Source organism: Ascidia mentula, chromosome 3 (genome assembly GCF_947561715.1).
Source record: "Ascidia mentula chromosome 3, kaAscMent1.1, whole genome shotgun sequence".
In the NCBI taxonomy this organism is placed as follows: domain Eukaryota; kingdom Metazoa; phylum Chordata; class Ascidiacea; order Phlebobranchia; family Ascidiidae; genus Ascidia; species Ascidia mentula.
This window is the reverse complement of record NC_138568.1, coordinates 5,236,233-5,259,285: the sequence shown is the minus strand read 5'-3', so window position 1 is coordinate 5,259,285 and position 23,053 is coordinate 5,236,233. Positions and strand designations below refer to the sequence as shown.

Sequence of the window (23,053 nt, the reverse complement as noted above, 5' to 3'; positions counted from 1 at the left end):
TAAAATTTTGTCAATAATTTTAAAATTGCCGCTGCTTTTTAGAGTGGAAGAGGCTTTTCGGAAAATTTACCAATGATTTGTGCAATTAAAATTTCCTAATGCATTAACATTTGAAAAATGTTGTGATTGTCCGCACAATTAATGATAGCGGAAACAATCCTCAGCGCCAATAACAAAATGTTTACCTGCAGCACTGTGACACAGACGCACAATGAACACATAAGATCGGTGTACGATATATTCAACAAATAGCATGCCAGTTGGCATAACATACTGTGAGGGTGTGTAAAAATAACCATGTTGGTTAAACCTGGGGGTGCTCCTCATCCCCCCAAAACAAATATCACAAACTCCTTTTGTGTACATACTTTATTAAGGACACCCCACCCAAATTAATGCATTTTTAGCCAACAATACCTACAGCATTGTGATATCATACCCATTGGTAACATGATTATAATAATCTTTATAAAATAAAGTTGATATTTATGTGTCACATTTACAAAAGTTTTTCTGACACAATTACCAATGCCAGATGATACTTAATTTCAGAAAATACATATTAGTTTTGATTTGTAAGACGAAAAATATAGACAAACCAGAAATATTTGCAAAGTGGCCTTGTAGCTGTGTAAAGATAAAGAAAAATGGAACAGGACAATTATGACAATAGTTCCAGTGGATTTGAAAGCATGTCATATCAGGTGTGTATTATTTTTAGGGGATTTGGTGTTCAGTGAATTGGACAGATTTAATTTCCCCCTGCGTGACTTTTATCCTTTATAACTTTATAACATGTTAGAAATTTTTAGTAATTAGTGTAGAGAAAATGCACTAAGCATTATCTGCCTGGGCACAGAGGACATCGCCCCCTTTGTTTTATTATCTTGGTGCTTTCCCCTTGTGTTTTTTTCCTTTTTGTCATGAATTTTGTTTTTTTGCATCAAATGCCTGATGTAAGACGTTGCAGGATTTACAGTGTTTAATAATTCTTTGTAAATCCTTTTCATTTCACCTTTTCTTTAGCTCGTGCAATCATTGTCCATAGTGAACTTCCATAGTGCACTGTTCAGAGAATAACAGATAAGTAAATTTTCCAAACTGCTACTGGAAATTTATATATAGACCATGTTACAATACGGCCTCACAAATATTACCAATATTATTATGCCTTGTTAATGATAATATGTTTGGCCTGTGTATGTTTAAGAACCATGAGTTCCTTTTACTTGAGCCGCAGTTGGGCAAGGCGGATAACACAATTGGTGCTAAAATGGTTTTTGAAAGATAATTTTCATGTGTTTTTGATGGCTAGTCAGCTTATTTGTTGCAAAATTGTTTTGTGGTTTCACACTAAATTTTATGACATCACAACAATTTTTCCCTTCAGACTTTTAAACACAGTCAGCAAGACATTCTTTATCAAGGAGAATTTTTTGTGGTGGTCATGGTTGCTGGTACTACAGAACGATTTCATGATGTTAATGCATTTAGCTAGATTATCCTCTCTTGGGATCAGTGCAGGATCAGGGGGTGTTTATGTGTTAAAACACCCTTCTTCATTATGGCATGTATTCCGGGGGGAAAATGTGGTTAATAGCATCATGCTGTGCAAAAATGAACACTGGTAATTTTGTGGTCATACAAACATTTGTTTATAAATGCAGGAGTCATAATCATTATTTGTATTGCTGACAGCAGTGTCCAATGTTATTTTTAACCCCCAAGGTCTCATCAGCGTACACCAAACTGGCTTATAAACGATCAGACACAGGATTTTCCACTTCCATAGTGTGTACTTTTCAGTCAACATCGACCTGTTGTGTACCCAAACCCAACTAAATAAATACCAAACAGATTAACACTATTGAGAAGGGCCTAATGGCCAAACAAATGCTTGATGTCACTGAATTTACAAAGAACAAAATAATAATCTCGGAGATGTGGACTCTAGTTTATTGGCCAGTTTAGTGCAACAGTCACAAGCTGCACTGATGCCAACTTCCAGTCTAATCATTGTGCGCTACTGTCTGTAGCTTAAAGCAAGCGTTTGTTCTTTTACAAATAACAGTATATATGTATTTTCACTGTATTATCATACCTTGGTATACGTTTTGTAAATACATCTTAACAATAACATGTTATTGTTTAAATTTAATTACATACTATGTAATTACTGTTAATATTTGACCAAATATAAAATTATATATACATGCAATTTGGTTAACCTGAATTTTTGGATTCGATCTGAAGCATCCCTAGAAAATTATTGGTATAACAATAGAGCTAATAAGCATTTTAGAAACACTACAACAATCATACAGAATATCGAATTCTGAGTGGATGTGCCTGTTGTTATTAATTTCACCTTGACATGTCCAACTACATATATGAGTACAAAAATAGGGATAGTTCTTAATGTCCTCCACATTGTTATTTTTGTTGCAGGATTCATTTTCCGGGCAAGTTCCCAGTCAAATGGCAACACAACCACCTCCAGGAGTTTCACCAAACTACATGATGCCAGCTTTAAACCAAACCCAATACTTTCCACACCCACAAATACCCCAGCAACCCACTGTTTGGCAACCCAACCAGTATGTAACCTCTCATCATCTTAGTGTACCATCAACCTCTAATCTTTATGCCACACCTCAAAGCCACCCATCAGAATTGGGGCATCCTCAACCTCAATATACTCCTCAACCCCCACAACCTTACCCTAATCCCACAGGATATTCACCCTACCAAGATTATGGTGGATTCTATAACCAATACTATCCACCAGCATGGGGGAATTCCCATCAAGCTATTATGCACCCAAGGGGAATGACTCCCATTCGAAGTGCACAACCAACTTTGCATAACTATGAACAAGGAACATCTTTCTTACCTTCAAATGAACATCAAATGGCAGTTCACGCAAGTCAGAGGGAACCACCATCACAAACATTTGAACCAACAAATAACAATTTTCAAACAAGGAACAACCAAATCCTAAGCTTTCGAGGTAACAGTTAGTTGAGAAAACTTTTAAATACTCTGGGACTGCTTGGTGACACCCTCCAATAGTTGGACCTAGCAGATTTGCACTATGGCATGATACCTAGCGAACCTGTATATACTATTTAAGGTGTAACCTAGCCACATCAACTTGGAAGATCTGACTTTATTTGCATGTATAAGGTGTCGAAAAAGTAAAAAATATTCTAACCACAAATAAGGCTTCAATAACTAGCATGACTTGCACCCACTCGCATTTTTTTAGGTCCGTCACCGTCTATTTCAGTGGTTCTCAAACTGTGGTACGCGTACCACTAGTGGTACACGAGAGCTTTTCAAGTGGTACGTGATTTAGTCTACTCCATACAATTTGCCGCACTTTGCAGAAGCCAAAACCGCTGCAAATACATGATGTCGGTTTTCTTTATTGTGCATTTGTGACGCAATAGTATCAACATGAAGTTGTTGCACTGTTGAAGTAATTCTGACATCGTGTATTCAACTGTGCAACAATTTCACGTTGATACTATTGCGTCACAAATGCACAATAAAGAAAACCAAGCAACTGGTGATATTGGCTAAACTGTTATTCATTGGTGTCATGTCATAACAGTTATGGCATAGTAATACGGTGGTACGCAGTGTATTAAAAAACAAATGAGCGGTACGTGATTGGAAAAAGTTTGAGAAACACTGGTCTATTTGATGAACGTGTTACAAATTAAATGTAATTAATGCTTGTAAGGGACTAAACAAATTGTCTTTCTCAACCTTGTTATGACAACCAATATTACTAACACTTTTATATTTTGTCCATCAGCAATCTCATACACCAGAATTCAAGATGATCAACAAAGGGTTACTGAAGCATTCTATCAGGAACAAAGAACATTCCAACCACACTTAGCAACCAGTAATGCACTGAGCACTGGTAAACAATTGTTCATTGTGCATTTAGAGTTTTTAAATGTCTGAGTATAGTATTTCATATGAGCTTGCTTTTTATAGATTTGTTTGGGTGTTAAAATGTAGCCCAAAGTTTTAAAAGCTTTATACTCTCCCTAAACTAGGAAATGCCATATCTAATACTATACTCTCTGTGGTTAACAGTATACTATTTATGACAGACTGAATCAAAACTGTATTTCCAGAAAATTGTCCCGCTTGTTGACAATTAGCAGTTTTTTACAACATCTAAAAAAGTGGCTCATTCTAGTGGTGAATGAAATGCCGCAAAAGTTCAGTAGTGTTAAACAAACATGGCCAAAAATGTAAGAAGTACTGCTTCAATGAACTATATTTATAATTAATGCAATAAACAAAGCATTATTTGACTTAACAGTGGTGTACCCGAACAATCTTCGGCAAACTAATAGGATTGAATAGGATCATTCACTAATAGGACAATGTTTTAGCTTTCGGTCCTTGTAACCTTTTTGTTACTGGCCCATGTTTTGTAATTTTTGTTACATGCAAAAAGTGTTTCTAATATACTTTTTCAACAATAAGGTGTGACATGTTACCAGGTAGTGGAAATTATTTTGGCATGCATCCTCATTAGAGCTGGAACTCCTACACTAAGCTATGAAACTAAATTAGTTTACTACTGTATGATATATTTGTGGATGACCTGGTGTATATCCAAAACTTATTACTTGATATGGCAAAATGTTTTTTTTTGCAGATGATTGTTTGAAAATTCAAAACCTTTTATGTAAGGCAGCTAAAGATCAATGCAGAACCAAAAGCTTTCAAGTTTTGACACAAAAACAAATTGAAATTTGTCCTCTTGAAATAACAGATAAACCGTCAAAAGAAGTTTGCCCTGCAAGACATAACCCTCCAAACAAGCGTAGAAAGAAAACATTCATCCCACAATACAGTGATGAAGATGGACATTACAACAGGAGTCAAGATTATGAGACAATAAACTTAAAACAGGACAGTAAAGTATCAGTTGAAGAATTATTTGCTAGTGCAGAAAAAGCAGCAAAAAATCAAGGCCAGACACAGTATGCAAACGCTGTTACTTTAATTGGACAGCCAGGAATTGGAAAAACCTCACTATCCAAAGTTATTACCGAAAAAGCAATGGATGGTGCAATGGAAAATGTTGATAAAACCCAATATTGTTTTTACATTTCTGTAAAAAACATTGACTTTAAAACTCCCACAACATTTGTGGATTTTTTGCTAAAGAACTCTTTACCACCTTATTTATTTTGTGAATTACCTATTGATAAGAACAGTCACAAGTTTTTTAATTGCCTACTACTCCAAGCCAAATATGTCCTGATTGTATTGGATGGTCTTGATGACGCTGCAACTAATTGGAATTTAACATACCACGTGTTTGACCCTACAAAAACCAATAATCCATTGCTCTTTGTCCTTGCTCTTATGAGGGGTGACTTGCTTCAAAATGCGAAAAAACTTTTCACTTTGCGACAGAAGCACTTTTTTGACATTGATTCTGAATGTCGACCATTGTTTGTTGCTGAAGTTATGGGCCTTAATGAAAAATCCCAAGAAAATCTTTGCAACCAGATTTGTAGAGATAATGGTGCAGAAGTGTGGAATGTCATAAAAGGCAATCCAAACTTTTTATATTCTTGCTATGTCCCAGCAAAATGCATTTTTATTGCTTTTGTCATCTTGAAAAGTCTCAAAGAAGATGGTGAAGGCAGATTTCACTCTCTTACACATGTTTTTGCAAATGGATTCAAGTACTATATTAAGCAGGACTTTATTAGGGGAGAAGAAAAACAACTAAAAGCAGAAGAATATTTAAACAAAATAGCGAGATTGGCATGGAATGGATTTAAGAACCAGAGCCTTGTTTTTACTCAGGATGACCTTAGAGAAGTAGGCATTGAGCAAAATACATTGACAGGACTTCTAGCAACGTTTGTGACTGAGGAAAATTGGAACTTGAAGATCTTGGATTCTGAAATTATGAGCAACTTCTCACATTTGATTTGGCAGGAATATTTTGCTGCTTGTTATCTTGTCTTTTTCTTAAGTGTTGATGAGTTTTCAACACTACTTCCTAAACTTGAAACAAACAAATGGGAAGTTGTTACAAAGTTTATTTTCGGTCTTTGCAATGACAAGGTTACTGAAGTTGCAAAAGTTGGTTTCAGTGACATGAAGTGTAAAGAAATGACTGAAAAGAAAAATCTACTCAAAGAGTTCTGCCATAAACAACTACAAAAAGCTGAAGTTGGGGGAAAAATACTTTTGCAAATTTGCTCATGGTTGCATGAAATTGATGATAAAACTTTTTATGAAGACAATCTTCATTTGTTGCCAGAAACATTAGTTTTGACTGCAAACATACTTCCAACTGATGCGTATAGTATTGGTGCTGTTTTAGGAAAATCAGACAAATTATACAACATAAAAGTTTCAAAAAGTTGCAAATTTCATCATACTAGTTTGAAAGTTTTATTTGATCATATTTGTCAACAAATACAGGTATGGCAATATTTTACTGCAATAATTTTTGTTGGGTTTTGTACATTTTAAATAAACTCTGTTTTTACATTGCCAGGACTTCACATTTAGCCATTGTGTAACCAATCAAGTTGTAAAGGATTTGGCAAACAATTGCTCAGCCATCAAGGGGCAGTTAATAATTGATACTCAGGATAATGGTGTCTTGGACACCAACCAATCTACAAACTTCTTCCAATGCTTTGCTGATGAATTTAAGTCAGCTGGGCAGACAAAAGTAGGCTCACATTATTTTTTATAGTAATTAATAAAACACAAATTCTTTCATCAGTATAAGTATTGTATACATATTTTTTGTATGCATTATAAAAGTATATATCATCATAGTATATATAACCAACCTTGAGTTACGCCATGTATTATATTTTGTATTAGAAAACATTGTAATTGGGATTGTTTCAGATACCATCTTTATGGCTTAAAGGATTTGAATTTGATAAAACAAATGAAAGTGGACTAGCATCATGTTTACATGTCACAGAAAAATTGTGTTTATCTGGGTGCTCTGTTTCCAGTGCTGCATTTGTATTTAACATGTGCGCCATAACAAACCTTGATCACCCAGTAAGTTTTGAAATGTGTTGGCTTGTCTTATGGTGTTTTGTTTTTGCTTGACTTTTTATACACAAGCTTAGTGTGGGTACAAGTTTCGTAATAACACTGATGTTATGTTACCTTAATGTTAAATATTTTTTCAGTTGTTTTCATTGGATATCAGCGAAGTTTGCATTCCAAGCTCATTTTTACAAATAATCTCCAACAACCCAGCAAGAATGAATATCAACAAGCTGATTGTAATGAGCTTCAAAATATCACAAAGTGGGATTAAAGCTTGCGGGAAAGTTGATTTGTTTGCCAACAAACCCCAAGTAATTGTTTTATGCATATATGTTACATTTATGTGGTTTATGTCTATGCTAGCTTGAGCAAAGATACATAAATTTTGATTTTAAACCCATTAAACCTTGGTTTCCAATGATGTTGTTGCATGTTAGTTTGGTATGATATATGTTAATTAGATTTCTGTGACAAAGTTGCTCATCATAAAAGCAAATATAAAAACCTGGTTCATGTATGAAACTGTTTTTTTTTAGATTAAAGAGGAACAGGAGAAGATTCATGAAATGCTAATTAATGTGATGTTCGAGGTTTGCAAAAACAAGATATAAGTAATAAACCCTTCTAAGTTTACTTTTGTCCAGGTGGAATCCACATCAGATAAGATTGTACTTACTAGTGATGAAGAAGCTTGTGCTTTTTCTTGTGTGGTGCATTTATTTCCTTCAACACTGGAAGTTACATTTGAGAAGATTAGTGACTTTGCAATTCTTGAAGTTGCTAGGTCTTTAAAAAGCAAGGTGTGGGTTGTAAGATTTTTTATTTGTATCTGCCTAAATGTTTTAACAACATCACCCAGCTCCTTACTTGACGATCACTTTACAGCTATCGTATCAGGATTATTAGGTTTACAGGCTTCGCAGCCTAGCTGGATCAGCCATTTCAAATAAAAAGTCCTGGCAAGTCGAATTGAAATTTGCTTGGGCTGCGTAGCTTGTAAACCTGACGGGTGAATATATAAAAGTGTTTTTAAAACCTGGTGTGTAACTATAAGTTATTTACCTTTTTGTACAATGATAACTTTGTGTGATGTTTGTTACAGTTGAAATCAGTAAAACTTATTGGGTGCAAGGTAGATGACGAATGTGCATTTACAGTAGCACAAATGACAGATCATTTGGACTTATCTGGCTACAACATACCTGATTTTAAAACCACATTTAAAAGCATCGCTGAAAATATATCAAAATTAAAGAATCCAGTAAGTTTCAATTATATTGCTGATTTGCAGTTGTTCTGAAATAATGTCAAATATAGAACTTAAAATAAAGAAGCAATCTGATTATTAATGATGTTTAAATTCTTACAGATAAAATCTTTGGATTTATGTAAAACTTTAATTTGTAAATCTATGTTGCCATTGCTCCTAAATGAATCATTTCTTTGCAATGTGGATGAACTTTTTGTGTCGAAGTTCAAAATCTCTGAAAATGGTTTCAAAAATGTTGGAAAATGTAATTTCATCCCTTGCATTTCAAAGGTACCATGTTTGCATCTACAATTATACATTTCAAATTGTAAAAATAGTATTAACAACATTTTAAAATGAATTGATTCAAACTTAATGTTATTTTAGAGTCAAGCAAACTCAGAGGAACTTTTGAAAATTTACGTTAATTCCGTGTTTGAGGTTTGTGGCTTCACTGTTTTGGCTTTGACCACATAATTTTTATTTATTCATTTTCTGTTTGTGCATTAAAAAAATTATGGCAGCAGTAAATTTCTAAAATAATTTACCCACAAAATAAAACATACATACAAGTGCCTTACTTACATTTTAAAAATGTTTTACACTAAAAAATTAAAATGATGTCTTTATTTACCCAGGTTGACACTCTTCCACACAAGCTGACAGTGGATGGTGATGAAGAAGCTTGTGCTTTGTCATGTGTCATACATTTGTTTCCACCTACACTTGAACTTAGTATGAAAAAGGTTAGCACGTTTGGGATCCAAGAAGTTACCAGTGCAATAAAGCAAAAGGTACTTTTACTCTAATAAGTAAATAGCAGTTTTTTGCTCCTTATAGCAGGGGGGCTTTATATTAATTTACAATCACTGTCTTGGTTCGTAGTAATTGATACATGAGATGAGGAACTGGCCCACAGCGCAATTGTTTATTTAACATTATTTATCATGATTTGCGATGAGTTACAACTCGCTTGGTATTTTTGCAAGGAAAATTTTGTCCTCTGGTGCATGGCAGAGAGATAGTAACTTGATGCCAGGCCTTTTCGGTAGGTCAAAAAAGTATCAAACATAAAGAGGTTGTATAACAATTTTAAAGTTATGACATGCATAATCTTCCAAACTTAAGTTGGTTTCGGCGCTTTGAGAAACTAAAAACAGTACAACTGTGTGTAAGAAACTTTGGTTGTGAATAAAAACATATTTAGGAGATATTTCTGGTACCAGTTCAATGTTATAGTATGAACTAGTAATTTTCTTCCATGTGACATGATTTGTGTCTTCGATGTTTGCAATTTCGCTAACTCGCTAAAATAATTTTTGTGACTTGTTTTTCGTTTTAGTGTGCATTCTTTAAATTATAAACATTCTTGTTTGTTTCAGATGACGTTGTTGGATCTTGATGGGAACACAGTTGATAATGAAAGTGCATCTGCTATTGCTTCATGTATCCAGTTGATTGAGAATCTGTCACTGGGGGGTTGTAAGATGACAAGTGGTGGAATCTGTAAGATTACAAACTCCATATCACAACTTCAGAAACCAGTAAGTTGTATGTTAGACCAGTGATTTCCAAACTTTTTAGGGTCATGACACCGTTTGGATGTTCTGGATTCAATTGCAACACAAAATTTATTTTAGTGTTTAAATAAAGATATGTTAAAACAGCAATACTGGTTGCATACCATTGGTTTGAGTGTTTGATGTTTTTGTCTTTTTAATAGAAATAGTGCATTTGCTGTCAAGCCACCTCCTACATACAGCTTTTGATACCAGCATACATGGGCGTATTTAGATTTAGGGAGTGGGATCCATTAGGTCTGAACTCCCAAGCAATAACTATTGGCTCACATAAAAATTAGGCTTCTGAGGGTGGCATCGGGCAACTTGATGAAAAAAACATGTATTTGTTTGTATTTTCATTGACTTTAAAGTAGTTATATTAGACCAGTGCTTTTCCACCTGTGGGACCATCTGCACTAGTGCGGATGGAAAACATGATGCGGATGACAATCGCTCAATACATAGTCATTTTTTAGTCTAAGAATTTTTCATTTGTGGTTATGCACAATCGCTTCACTGAGCGATGCTAATCCTTCCCCTTTAATCGTCGGCAGGTTTCCAATCGTTTAAATTTCTTCTGTACATCCTGGGGTTCGAAAACAAACATTTTAACAAACATTTCGGTGCATTGTGCGGATGAAACTTTCGTGCCACAGAAAAGTGTGGAGGTTGAAAAGCACTGTATTAGACTATGGCGCACGCACACTACAAAACATGGGTTTCAGTTTTTGGTAATGTAACACAGTTACACAAACCATATTTTGTTTCAAAAATTTCGCAGACGCAGGTATTGGTTGTTTGTAATGCACGATCACAAGTAATAGTAATACAAAATCCCAATTTAGGAAAATTCCTTGAATATAATTGTACATTCCTCTTTAACCTAGATGGGCCAATCTAAAATCTTTGTTCCTTGTGATAAGCTATTTGATTTTATTAGGTCTCGTGTCATCGCAAGTATATAACTACGACCAAATTCACAAACATGTTACTAAGTTGGAGCCATGTGTAATTCGTGTTGTTTGTCTAATTAACTGAGCTACCGGAGCTCAACGATTAAATTCGCCATGTGATTGTTCTGCCTCTGTGATGTCATAATTGATACAATGATATTGTTGACATAAAAACTGATTCCAGCAATTTTTTATTTGTTTCAGATGAAGTGGTTGAAACTTGATGGGAACACAGTTGATGATGAAAGTGCATCTGCTATTGCATCATGTATTGAGTGGATTGAGAATCTGTCTCTGGGGGATTGTAAGATGACAAGTGGTGGAATCTGTAAGATTGCAAACTCCGTATCACAACTTCAGAAACCAGTAAGTTGTATGTTAGACCGGTGATTTCCAAACTTATTAGGGTCACGATACACTTGGGTGTTCTGGATTTGCTTGCAACACAAAATTTATTTTAGTGTTTAAATAAAGATATGTTAAAACAGCAATACTGGTTGCATACCATTGATTTAAATGTTTGATTTTTTAACAGAAGTATTGCAGTTGCTGTCAAGCCAACCCATATATGCAGCTTTTGATACCAGCATACATGCGCGTATTTAGGTTTAGGGAGTGGGATCCATTAGGTCCGGACTCCCAAGCAATAACTATTGGCTCACGTAAAAAGTAGGCTACGCAGGGTGGCGTCGGGCAACTTTTTGAGAAAACATGTTATTGTTTGTATTTCATTGACTTCAAAGTAAATTTAAATTAAACTATGGCGCATGCACACCGCAAAACACTCGTTTCACTTTTCGGTAGCGTAACACAGTTACACAAACCATCTTTTGTTTCAAAAATTTCGCAGACGCAGGTATTGGTAGTTTGTAATGTTTGATCACAAGTAACAGTGATACAAAATCACAATATAGTAAAATTCCTTAAACATATTTGTAAACTCCCCTTAAACCTAGAAAGGCCAATCTAAAATCTTCAATAAGTTTGTGTGTTCCTTGCAATAAGCCATTTGATTTTATTAGGTCTCGTGACATTGCAAGCATATAACTGTGACCAAAGTCATAAACCTGTTAGTAAGTTGGAGCCATGTGTAATTCGGGTTCTTTCTCTAACTGACTGAGCTACCAAAGGTCAACAATTAAATTTATCAAGTGATTGTTACGGCTCTGTGATGTCATAATCGATACAATGATATTGCTGACATAAAAACTGATTTTAGCAATTTTTTATTTGTTTCAGATGACGTCGTTGAAACTTAATGGGAACACAGTTGATGATGAAAGTGCATCTGCTATTGCTTCATGTATTCAGGGGATTGAGGATCTGTCTCTGGAAGGTTGTATGATGACAAGTGGTGGAATCTGTAAGATTGCAAATTCCATATCACAACTTCACAAACCAGTAAGTTGTATGTTAGGCCAGTGTAGGGCCAAAAAACGTTTGCGTTATTTTACTTTATAAATGCAGTTAAATCAATTTTTGGTCTTTCAAAGTGAAGCAACAAAACTATGCACATTTATCCACCACAAAAACTCATGTTTAAGCTTTCAGTAAGGCATTTTATAAAACTCCACCTGATGTAACAGTGATATGATTTTGTACTGGGACATTTTTTCCTCTGTTTTAACACTGTTTTTACTCCTGGCCTTTTCTCTGTTGAAGTAAACCAGTCAAATTCATAAAGTTATTATAATGCCTTTGTAACATTATAATTTATACAATGAACGCATACAAGCAGTGAGACAATAATGATTAGTGAGCTGCAGACAGTAGTGCACACAAAATGGAATAATCTATCTAGGTCTGGCTAGTTATCTGCTAGATGCACTGATGAGACCAGATAGGTCAATTTTTTTTAATATTTTACCATTCAATGGTAAATATTTTATTTGTTTTTATCATTTAATGCCACATTTGCCTTTAATTTCCTAATTCCACCTTTTATTTCAAGATAAGGAAGTTGAATCTTACATTTAATGACATACATGGTGATGTGGCAGAAACCTTACTCAAGTGTGTTCACAATATACAAGATGAACTTGAAGTCAGTAGTTGGGCAAAAGATAATGACTTCGAAGTGAAATTTCAGAACCTGCCAGACCCAGTAAGTATGATAACTATTTGTTCCACGTACAAACTGTCATTGCTATTTGATACTAACACGATATTAATATGTTTACCTCATGGGGTGTCTTGTATTAAGGCTTGTGTCATGTGCAAGCCTCAGGTTGCCACCACTGGGTTGATATAAAGAAAGTCGACATCACCCAATACCTACCATGTATTTTCAGTTTATGGCTTAAGATTTAATATAAAATCACACAAACAAACTCGACTGAATAGAAGTATTTTATTATGTGTGATTGGATGTTGCGTGTATGGAAATAAGTACAAGTCACAAAATATTTGCTCAATGAAAACTTTTGTCAACACTTCTGTTATAATAGTTAAACGATGTATAAAATAACCAATCCGTTGCATTGTAGAAGCCAAAGTTGATTTTGTAAGAAGTGAATCTCCAACTCCTACTCTCTACTTCAATCCATCCCCTTATATTTGGGTTTAACGAATGCAAGTAAATATGATTGATCGATTGGAATTATTTTTGTGGAGATCAACTCCCTCCTAAACTGGTAGGAAGTTTTTTAATGACGTTTCATCGATAAAACGTGAAGTTTGAATATTTCCACTGCTTTATCCAACTTCTGTGTGTTATTTGTATTTATAATGTACGTATTAATACCGTTTGTCTTCATAACTCTCATTTTTACTTCTTTGCCAAACATATAAATGCATTTATATGTATCTGGTTTCGTTGAAATTGTCGCGAAGTTTTACTGTTTGTGTTGCTTACAATCAAGGATGTCTTCGAAACGTAATGTTTTCTTTTAACATTTTTTTTACTGTTTGTGTGTTAAAATTGCTTTTAACATATACCTGTGACTTATGTTATTTCTTTGACTGTTTACAATCGAGTATTTTCACATTACAACGTTTTCTGGTACGTTACGTTGTGAATTCTGTCAACCCTTTGCTGGTTTTTGCCTAAACATATTTTAGGTTTGTAACTAAAGTGTTTGATGATGAGAACAACCGATGTTCCACCAACTACGGTTCGGTTTTATCGGCGCACGTTTTTTTTTGTTTAGTCAAAAACAAATCTGTATCTATCTATGGGTTTGATGAAGTTTTAACAGGTGGAAGTGAAAGGTTTATGTTGCCAGTATTCAAATATTGGTTTCTGTGACATTGTTATTGTGAATCATTGCTGCTCGAATAAATCATTACAAGTTCTTCCAAACGTTTTGCTTTTTGGCAGGGGAATCCCCAACTGGAATTGTGGGTTTAATTTTATTGAAAACCAACGTCTCTTTTTTGTCTTCAAATATTCCACATGTTGCTTTTGAATGCAAACCTCAAATTATAGAGGCATCGGTGTAGTGGGAAAATACTACTACACCGGGTCACAAAGTTTTTTCCAAACTTAATCCACATATAAATATGTGTAAAACAGAAATCTGTGCGAATTTTAATGATCAGGCGTGAACAGGGCCACCGCCTGTTAGTTTTGTTTATAAATTTGAGTTGTAATACTACACGAAATTGTAGCGTTAATATTCGCACAGATTTCTATGTCACATAGGCTTTTTTGTGGATCAAGTTTGGAAAAAATTTTGTGATCCGGTGTAAAAGTATCTTCCGGGTTAAGTCATGTTGAAACCCTTCCAGCTCACACCAGGACTCGAACCCGCGCTATCCGATAAAACCGATAAATTTTATTGAAAGTTTTATTTTTTGAAGATTGCGTCCTCAGAAACTATAAAAATGTGAAGTTTTCTTGGAATAACTTGCTACTCTTTCCAAACCTTCACCGGTAGGTGTCGGTAGTAAGTCTGTTCGAGAATATAAATGGAAAGGTGTAAGAAAACCTACTGGGAATTACCCTGGTTTTATCTTTTGGAATTTCTGATTTCTGTCAGTTCCTGAACTTCCTGTTTAGTTATAGAGGTGAATTACTATTTTACATCATAGTTACAAGTATTTAGCTTAAGTTCTGATTTTTAATTTGAGTGGTGATGCTCAATTTTTGTTGGCAGATGGCATTACCGGTCTGTGGAGTTTTGTTGTTTATTACCAAAGGCATATAATGTTTATAAATTGTATTGTATGTTATTTACCAAGCTCATAAATGTTCTTTTGTATATTATTTTAGTTTTTTTGAAGTAACAGGCAATAAAATGAAATGTAGTCGAATGTGAATTAAAATTGTTCCCCTCGGACTGTTTTTTACCTCTTGTTAATAATGGACTTGACACTGGATTCAGTTGCCATGCATCATTTGTTGCCCTTATGTGATTAGAATCAGTCAAACATGGCCATGCTTGTTGATATACATTAACCTGAATGGATTGGAATTATGTTCAGGAAAGTTCAAACAATGACCAGTACCAAGCAAGCCAGGTATGACAAGACTTTTGATTTTGTTTCGAATCAAATGGTTTTGTGACATTTTAGCCACTTTGAAACAAATAATGAAAGTTCCAATTGGAAATATTTTCTCATATGTTATCCAATCTACAGAAACACAGATGCTGAAAGTAAAATTTCATAATTTGTAACATTTTATGTGTGGACTGTTAAGTTATGTGTTATGTATGTGAGTAAGAAATTAACTTTTGATAAAACCATGTCTTGTAAAATTCTGGCCAGTTTTTTACATGTTTGACTACCTGAAATAAATAATAATTATTTTTATGCTTGTGTCACAGCGATGTGTCACTTTTTGTAGCGATGATTCTCATGTACATTTGTAAGAATACCTTGATGAAAGATTTTTCAGAAACTAACATTGAGCATCCTAATGTAAACAAACTTCACATTCCGAGGTGCACTAGTAAAGAAAACTTTATTATAAGACCATATGTTGTTGTAGGAATCATTTACATTTCTTGAGACTGAGCGAACAAACAATCAACAATCAACACAACCAGGTCGAGGAATCCCACAGGCAACCAATGTACCAGCTTTTACCCAAACCCAATACTTTCCGCAACTACAAATACCCCAACAATCTACTGTTTGGCAACCCAACCAGTATGTAACCTCTCATCATCTTAGTGCACCATCAACATCTCATCTTTATGCAACAACCCAAAACCATCCATCGCAATTGGGGCATCCCCACACTCAATACACTCCCCAACCCCTACAACCTTACTCCAATCCAACAGGATATATTACTTCCCAACATTATGCTGGGAGGCATCCATTCTATAACCAATACTATCCATTACAATTGGGGAATTCCCATCAAGCTATTATGCACCAAAGAGGAATGATTTCTATTCGAAGTGCACAACCAACTTTGCATAACTATGAACAAGGAATTGAACCTCAAGTGATCGCTCGAAACCAGCAACTGCATTCACAACTTGCACCCACCCACCCAACGTATGTAGAAACACATCTTTATTCTACATCACTTGTTTTATTTAAAACATCATTTTCAGGCAAAACTTTACACAACAAGCACAACAGCCTTGTCTGGAAAATGTTGGTGTGAGTCAGAGAGAAGTTGCACCAAATACTAGAGCACCAAACAGTCGTAATCTTCAAACAGTGTGCAACCAAACCCAAAACCCTCATGGTAAAGGGTTCTCATAATAACTGCGTCACATAATGTTCAAAGTAGATTAAGAAAAATATTAATTCACAGATTTCTGTCAAACCATATCAGCAGACTCATCGAAAATTGATGGCAGTATTATTGGTGTAGTTGGAGATGTGAACGTAAATAGTATGTGATTTTTTGAGTATTGTAGTGACAAAGACTGGTTTCTCACAAAAGTTTACAATTTAGAACATTACTATGGAAGAAATCCAAATCTGATTCCATCATCACCTCTTAGTAGTGGTAAGTTTATTTTTGGTTTTTGGTTGATAAAATTTGTGAATCAACACAATGGTAATTTGTTATAATGATATTCCTTTTAATGTTATCTTTGTTTTTATAAAGAAAGCCTTCTTTAGATTTACTATTTTAGGCTATATATTAGTTTTTAATATTAAATCAAAATCAATTTGTTTGCATTGAACAGGACCAATTATTTTTTAGCAGAATCAGGTTTAACTAATTTAAAATTAAAAAAATTATGAATTAGAAGCTCAACAGAAAAACTGTAAAAATCCTGACAAATTTGAAAAAGCCCAACATCGAAAGGGATTGTAATAGAATATAAATAAAACCTCAATTCTTTTCAGTTGATGAACGTGATATGGAAAACTTGTTGTCTGATGCAGCCAAAGAACAATGCAAATCAAAGAGTTTTCTCACTTTAACTCAACAACAAATTGAAGTTTGTCCACTTGACATAACAGATCAACCATTAAAAGAAATTTATCGTGCTGGACATAAACCTCCAAAAAAGCGTGGAAAGAAAATCATCATCCCACAATACAACGATGAAGATGGACATTACAACAGGAGTCAAGATTATGAGACAATAGACCTAAAACAGGACAGTAAAGTATCAGTTAAAGAATTGTTCACAAAGGCAGAAATAGCAGCAATAGGTAGAAACAAGCCTCAATTTGCAAACACTGTAGCATTAATTGGACAACCAGGGATTGGGAAAACAACACTATCCAAGGTTATAACAGAAAATGCAATGTCTGGTGCAATGGAAAATGTTGAAAAAATCCAATATTGTTTCTACATTTCTATAAAAAACATTGACTTTAAAACCCCCACAACATTTTCCAGATTTCTGCTTCAAAACTCTTTATCACCAAACACTTACAATAAATGTCCTGCTAAAAAACTCAATGAAGATTCACTTCTGCAGTGGCTGTTTGACATAAAAAATATTTTTATAACCATGGATGGTCTGGATGAAGCTGCAGCAGATTGGAGTTTAGAGTACAGATATGTTGATCTTGAAAAGGAAAATGAACCTCTTCAGTATATATATGGTCTTATGAGGGGCGACTTGCTCACAGATGCAAAGAAAGTTTTTACTTCACGACAGAAGCATTTTTTCTCAATTGATGCAACAAATCGACCGTTGTTTGTTGCTGAAGTTATGGGTCTTAATGAAAAATCCCAAGAAAATCTTTGCAACCAGATTTGTAGAGATAAGGGTGCTGAAGTGTGGAATGTCATAAAAGGCAATCCAAATATTCTTTATTCTTGTTATGTCCCAGCAAAATGTATTTTTATTGCTTTTGTAATCTGGAAAAGTCTTGAAGAAGGTAACAATGGTCGATATCACTCTCTTACTCATGTTTTTGCAAATGGATTTAGGTACTATTTTAAGCAGGATTTTGTAAGGGGAGATAAAACAGAGGTTAAGAAAGAAGAATATTTAAACAAAATAGCTAGATTGGCATGGAATGGTTTCAAAGAGAGCAAACTTGTATTTACCACTTATGACCTAAAAGAGGTTGGAATTACCCCAAAAACATTGACAGGACTTCTTGCAACATTTGTGACGGAGCAAAATTGGAACATGAAGTTTATGGATTCTGAAGTTAAGAGCAACTTCTCACATTTGATTTGGCAGGAATATTTCGCTGCTTGTTACCTTGTCTTTTTTTCAAGTGTTCAAGAGTTTACCAAACTTCTTCCTAAACTTAAAACAAATAGATGGGAAGTTGTTGCAAAGTTTGTCTTTGGTCTTTGCAATAAAAAACTTGAAGAAGTTGTCAAAGATTGTTTCAGAAATTTGAACTATCAAGTAGTAGCTAACAAAAATGACTTGCTGAAAGAGTTTTGCACCAATCAACTAAGAGAAACTGAAGTTGGGGGAAAAAAACTATTGCAAATTTGCTCATGGTTACATGAAATTGACGAGGAATCATTTTACACAGAATGTCTTCATTTGCTGCCAGAAACATTAATTTTAACCGGGAGCATACTTCCAACTGATGCTTATAGTATTGGTTGTGTTTTAAGTACATCAGGGAAATCTTACAATGTAAAAGTATCGCCAAGTTGCAAGTTTTACCATGGAAGCTTTGAATCTTTGTTAACCAGAATCTCAGAACATATAAAGGTTTGAAAACATCTTACTTTAATTAAAAAACAAAGCATGAAAGACAAGGACAATTAACAGGTTGTTTTTATCATTGTTAGGACTTCTTGGTCAGTCATAAGGTGACCAATCAAGTGATGAAAGATTTGGCAAAGCACAACTCGGCCATCCAAGGGCAGCTAGTAATTGACCTCCAGTATACCCCAGAAACTCAATCCACAAAAAGTCAATTTCCCGGCATTGATTCAATAAATGTTTTGGTAGAGTATTTTTATTTTATTTTATATGGCACATTAAAAGTTATTGTTTTTTTGTCATAACCTAAATACAAAAATTTGTTTTACTAAATACAAAAAATATTTTAACAAAGACCATTATTGCTTTATTTAACTTACTATGGTTGTGGAATAATTTTCTACTGCATAAATAAACTTTATTTATTAGACGGGGAAAAAAGCAGCCAGGCAATGGAGGAGTTTGATGAAGAGAAAGCCGAATGAAGAAACTTCAAAAATGTCTTTTTCTAGAAACTTTTTAAAACGATTTTCAGGCAATTTTCAACCACCAAACAAGGTAACATACAGCTAGAGGTATTAAAACACATTTTGCTCACCTAAAATATTGTTTGATGTGCCATATTATGGAGTTAATTCCTTGTACAATATTATTTTAATTTTGTAGCTTGCATGAGCAAGACTACATATAATTTTTATCATGGTAACTATGCCTGAGTAAGCCGCTTGCAAGCGGTGTCAACGCTCCTCTTTTTTCTTTTGTGCCCCTGCGTGTTGCAGTTTGATTCTTTTGTTGCGTTATACCTGATGAAGTCTCGCCGCATGGCAGACGAAACATTGTAAAATTACAGTACGTTTATGCCAGAAGATCAGTACAATATTAATTGCAATATGCCTGGCAGCAACAGGAATTTGATATATGTTTGTTCTAGTTACGATCACTGGTGCTGAGAGGTTTCACAGTTGATGATGAAAATGCAAATGCAATAGCTTCATTTGCAAAAGTTACAAAGATTCTCTCATTAAGTGGATGTGAAGTGAGCTGTACTTCAATGACAGAACTTGCAACAGCAATATCCAAGCTTGATCAACCAGTGGGTTTTGTAGCAACATAGCAGTTTGTGGTAGCAATATAGAAGTATAACTTTTCTTTATCTGTGAACAGCAAACTGGAATTTTTATTATTTTATAGATGGATTGTCTTAATGTCACAGGACTCCCAATTTCTAAATCTTTTCTACAATGTTTATGCAATCCAGCCAAACTGCACATTAAGAAGCTGATTGCAACGAAGTTTAAAATATCACTGATTGGAATTAAAACATGTGGGATGGTGGAAGTACTTCCGGTAATTGTTTGGCTCTTTGTTGAATCTAATCAAAAACTTAATCTGTTGTGATCCAAGATTATGAAACATGTTATTTGTATCTTTTAGAGTTCAGTGTATCCTGGAATGTTCATCGAAAATTACATTGAAGCAGCATTTGAGGTTTGAATAGTTTCTAACTAAACCTTTTCTCAAGTATCAAAAAGTAAACCACATTTATTAGCATGAATAACGTTGGTTGTTTCTATTTTAAATGTCAAACACTATATATTTTTACTCCTGTTAATGGGAGAATTTTACTCCTATGAAAGATGATCATTTTAGGAAAATTAACATTTGATCATTGTGGGAAGGATATTTTATATGTTAATGAGCATTTAAAATACCTGTTTCGAGTTAGTTAACTTACAGGTTAAGAAAAACTGAACTTGTCTCTGTGTTCACAGTTGGATACCATCCCCAACCATCTTAAAGTGGATGGTGATGAAGAAGCTTGTGCTTTGTCATGTGTCATACATTTATTTCCACCAACACTTGAACTTGCCATGGAAAATGTCAGTAACTCTGCAATCCAAGTAATTGTCAGTGGAATGAAACAAAAGGTATGCTTCTTACTTAAATGAAAAAAGATTAAAAACCAAAACAGGAGTCTGTTTGGTAATATTGAGTTATTGTCAAAAAAGTTTGCATGCAGTCATTTTGTGTATGCAACTATTTTGTGTCATGTCCCCATTGCCAACTAACAAGTCAATTTTAAAACAAAATATAATTTGTTAATATTTAATATTCAGCTTAGATCACTCACTGTAAATAGCATTGACCTGGATGAAAAATCTGCATCTGCAATAGCATCAAGTGTTAACTTGATAGAACACCTGTCTCTGACTGGTTATCGTACTGTTGGTCCCAGTGTGTGTAAAATTGCTGCTGCTTTGTTGGAATCCCAACATCAAGTGAGTTTCTCATTTTATTGTAACAAATACTTGCAATAAAACTGAATTAAATAGCAGGAGCTACTGACGTTATTTCTCTTGCTTTTTTTGTCAGCTTACTTCACTCAAACTTGACAACAACAAAATCGATGATGAAGCTGCATCTGCAATAGCACCAATTGTCCATTTAATCAAAAACCTGTCTTTGTCTGGATGTCAGATTTCTGGCTCAACCATGTGTAAAATAGCTGTTTCTATATCAAGATTAGAACATGAAGTAAGTTTAATTATTTTTTACTTAAAGTCGATTTATTATATTATGATCAATAAAACAGTTCATTTTGTGCAACAGTGCAGCAATTCTAACAGAAGTTTTTTTGTTAAAACAAACATAAACTTTTCTATTAGATGAACTGCCTGGATATCAGTGGAAACTTTATTTCAAATTCTATCCTACAGTTGCTTTTGGATCAAGCAACACCACATGTTAACAAGCTGACAATAACTAAGTTCCAAATGTCCGTGAATAGAATTGAAGCTTGTGGAAAGGTTGATCTGTTTCCAAATGTACTACTGGTAATTCGTTTAAATTCTTTACTTAAATGAAATGAACAAACTATTTACATTTAAATCCAACATTTAACTTGATTCATTTACCTACAAGTTCATGTTTGTATTTTTCAGAGATCTGTGCATCCTGAGATGTTGGTTAAAAAGTGCACTGAAGCAGCATTTAAGGTTTGAAAGTGTTAACAATTTGTATGTACATTATTGCAAAAGAAACTCGTTCAGATTGGATGGAATATTGAAAAACTTGCAATGTTAAAATATGTGCCATGGTAGAAAAAAATTGCTCCTAATTATGCACCCATTCATTGTTGTATTTTTGTTAGCAACAAAGCATTTTTCAAGAAGTAGAATCTGCTTACAGTAACATTTTCTGGATGCTAAACTTTAAAACTTTGAATTGTGTAAGCTGCAGACAGATGGCCACTGTTTCTACCTAAAAGGTCTCATCAGTGCAGCTGGTGTGACTATCAGAAGACTTTGCTGACCAAACGGCCAAGGTCGAAACAGTGGCAATCTGTCTGTAGCTTACATAATTCATATTATTGGCTCCACTTTGCTTATCATTTACAACTTTGGTTCATAACCATCTGATATCAATCAAGATTTTTTTACCCCCTTTCCCTTATTAATAAATGATAAAAAATAGAAATCACAAAATAAAATGTGTGTCATGATATACATTTTACTGTTAGGATATACAGTTTTTGGTGTTTTTGCATCTAGTATATTGCAAATATTGTTAAGTATGCAAAGACAAAAGGCAACTAAATTCAACTACTCTTTTCTCTGTTTACAGTTAGATTTAACTGCAAGCCATCTTACACTGGATGGTGATGAAGAAGCTTGTGTTTTGTCATGTTTCATTCATTTATTTCCTCCAACACTTGAACTTACCATGGAAAATGTCAGTAACTTTGCAATCCAAGAAGTTGTCAGTGGAATGAAACAAAAGGTATGCTTCTTATTTAAATGATAAAAGATTAAAAACCGAAATAGGAGTCTCTTTGGTAATATTGAGTTATTCTCACAAAAGTTAGCATGCAGTCATGTTATGTATGCAACTATTTTGTGTCATGTCCCCATTGCCAACTTACAAGTCAATTTTAAAACAGAATATAATTTGTTAATATTTAATATTCAGCTTAGATCACTCACCCTACTCAGCATTGATCTGAATGAAAAATCTGCATCTGCAATAGCATCCAATGTTCAATTGATTGAACACCTGTCTCTGTCTGGTTATTATGCTGTTGGTCCCAGTGTGTGTAAAATTGCTGCTGCTTTGTTGGAATCCCAACATCAAGTGAGTTTCTCATTTTATTGTAACAAATACTTG

At 34.3% G+C, this 23,053-nt stretch overlaps 2 protein-coding genes across 29 annotated transcripts in view; both read left to right on the top strand.

Moving 5' to 3' along the window:
- Positions 1 to 556: 556 nt before the first annotated feature.
- Positions 557 to 14,121, top strand: LOC145896066 (uncharacterized). The gene is made up of 18 exons (XM_082984892.1): positions 557 to 704; positions 2,449 to 3,010; positions 3,824 to 3,934; positions 4,688 to 6,480; positions 6,557 to 6,736; positions 6,922 to 7,083; positions 7,218 to 7,388; positions 7,614 to 7,667; positions 7,722 to 7,877; positions 8,180 to 8,338; positions 8,447 to 8,617; positions 8,714 to 8,767; positions 8,965 to 9,120; positions 9,709 to 9,870; positions 11,046 to 11,207; positions 12,081 to 12,242; positions 12,793 to 12,945; positions 13,328 to 14,121. The coding sequence occupies exons 1-18, from the start codon at positions 648 to 650 to the stop codon at positions 13,346 to 13,348; spliced, it is 4,446 nt and encodes a 1,481-aa protein (XP_082841018.1). The 5' UTR covers positions 557 to 647; the 3' UTR covers positions 13,349 to 14,121.
- A 938-nt stretch (positions 14,122 to 15,059) lies between these two features.
- Positions 15,060 to 23,053, top strand: part of LOC145896063 (uncharacterized) — a 93,787-nt gene continuing 85,793 nt past the window's right edge. For 27 of the 28 annotated variants that reach the window (XR_014401650.1, XR_014401648.1, XR_014401649.1 and 24 more), the window contains exons 1-18: positions 15,060 to 15,302; positions 15,775 to 16,292; positions 16,352 to 16,488; positions 16,558 to 16,638; positions 16,702 to 16,755; positions 17,103 to 18,895; positions 18,976 to 19,134; positions 19,319 to 19,447; positions 19,821 to 19,982; positions 20,081 to 20,236; positions 20,324 to 20,377; positions 20,662 to 20,817; positions 21,007 to 21,168; positions 21,263 to 21,424; positions 21,556 to 21,723; positions 21,832 to 21,885; positions 22,514 to 22,669; positions 22,859 to 23,020. Coding sequence is in view for 16 of the 28 variants with exons in the window: in XM_082984881.1 (XP_082841007.1) it covers positions 15,246 to 15,302; positions 15,775 to 16,292; positions 16,352 to 16,488; positions 16,558 to 16,638; positions 16,702 to 16,755; positions 17,103 to 18,895; positions 18,976 to 19,134; positions 19,319 to 19,447; positions 19,821 to 19,982; positions 20,081 to 20,236; positions 20,324 to 20,377; positions 20,662 to 20,817; positions 21,007 to 21,168; positions 21,263 to 21,424; positions 21,556 to 21,723; positions 21,832 to 21,885; positions 22,514 to 22,669; positions 22,859 to 23,020 (4,320 nt within the window). In the remaining 12 variants the exon portion in view is untranslated. The remainder of the gene's footprint in view (positions 15,303 to 15,774; positions 16,293 to 16,351; positions 16,489 to 16,557; positions 16,639 to 16,701; positions 16,756 to 17,102; positions 18,896 to 18,975; positions 19,135 to 19,318; positions 19,448 to 19,820; positions 19,983 to 20,080; positions 20,237 to 20,323; positions 20,378 to 20,661; positions 20,818 to 21,006; positions 21,169 to 21,262; positions 21,425 to 21,555; positions 21,724 to 21,831; positions 21,886 to 22,513; positions 22,670 to 22,858; positions 23,021 to 23,053) is intronic. The other variant, XM_082984871.1, reaches the window with a different exon arrangement.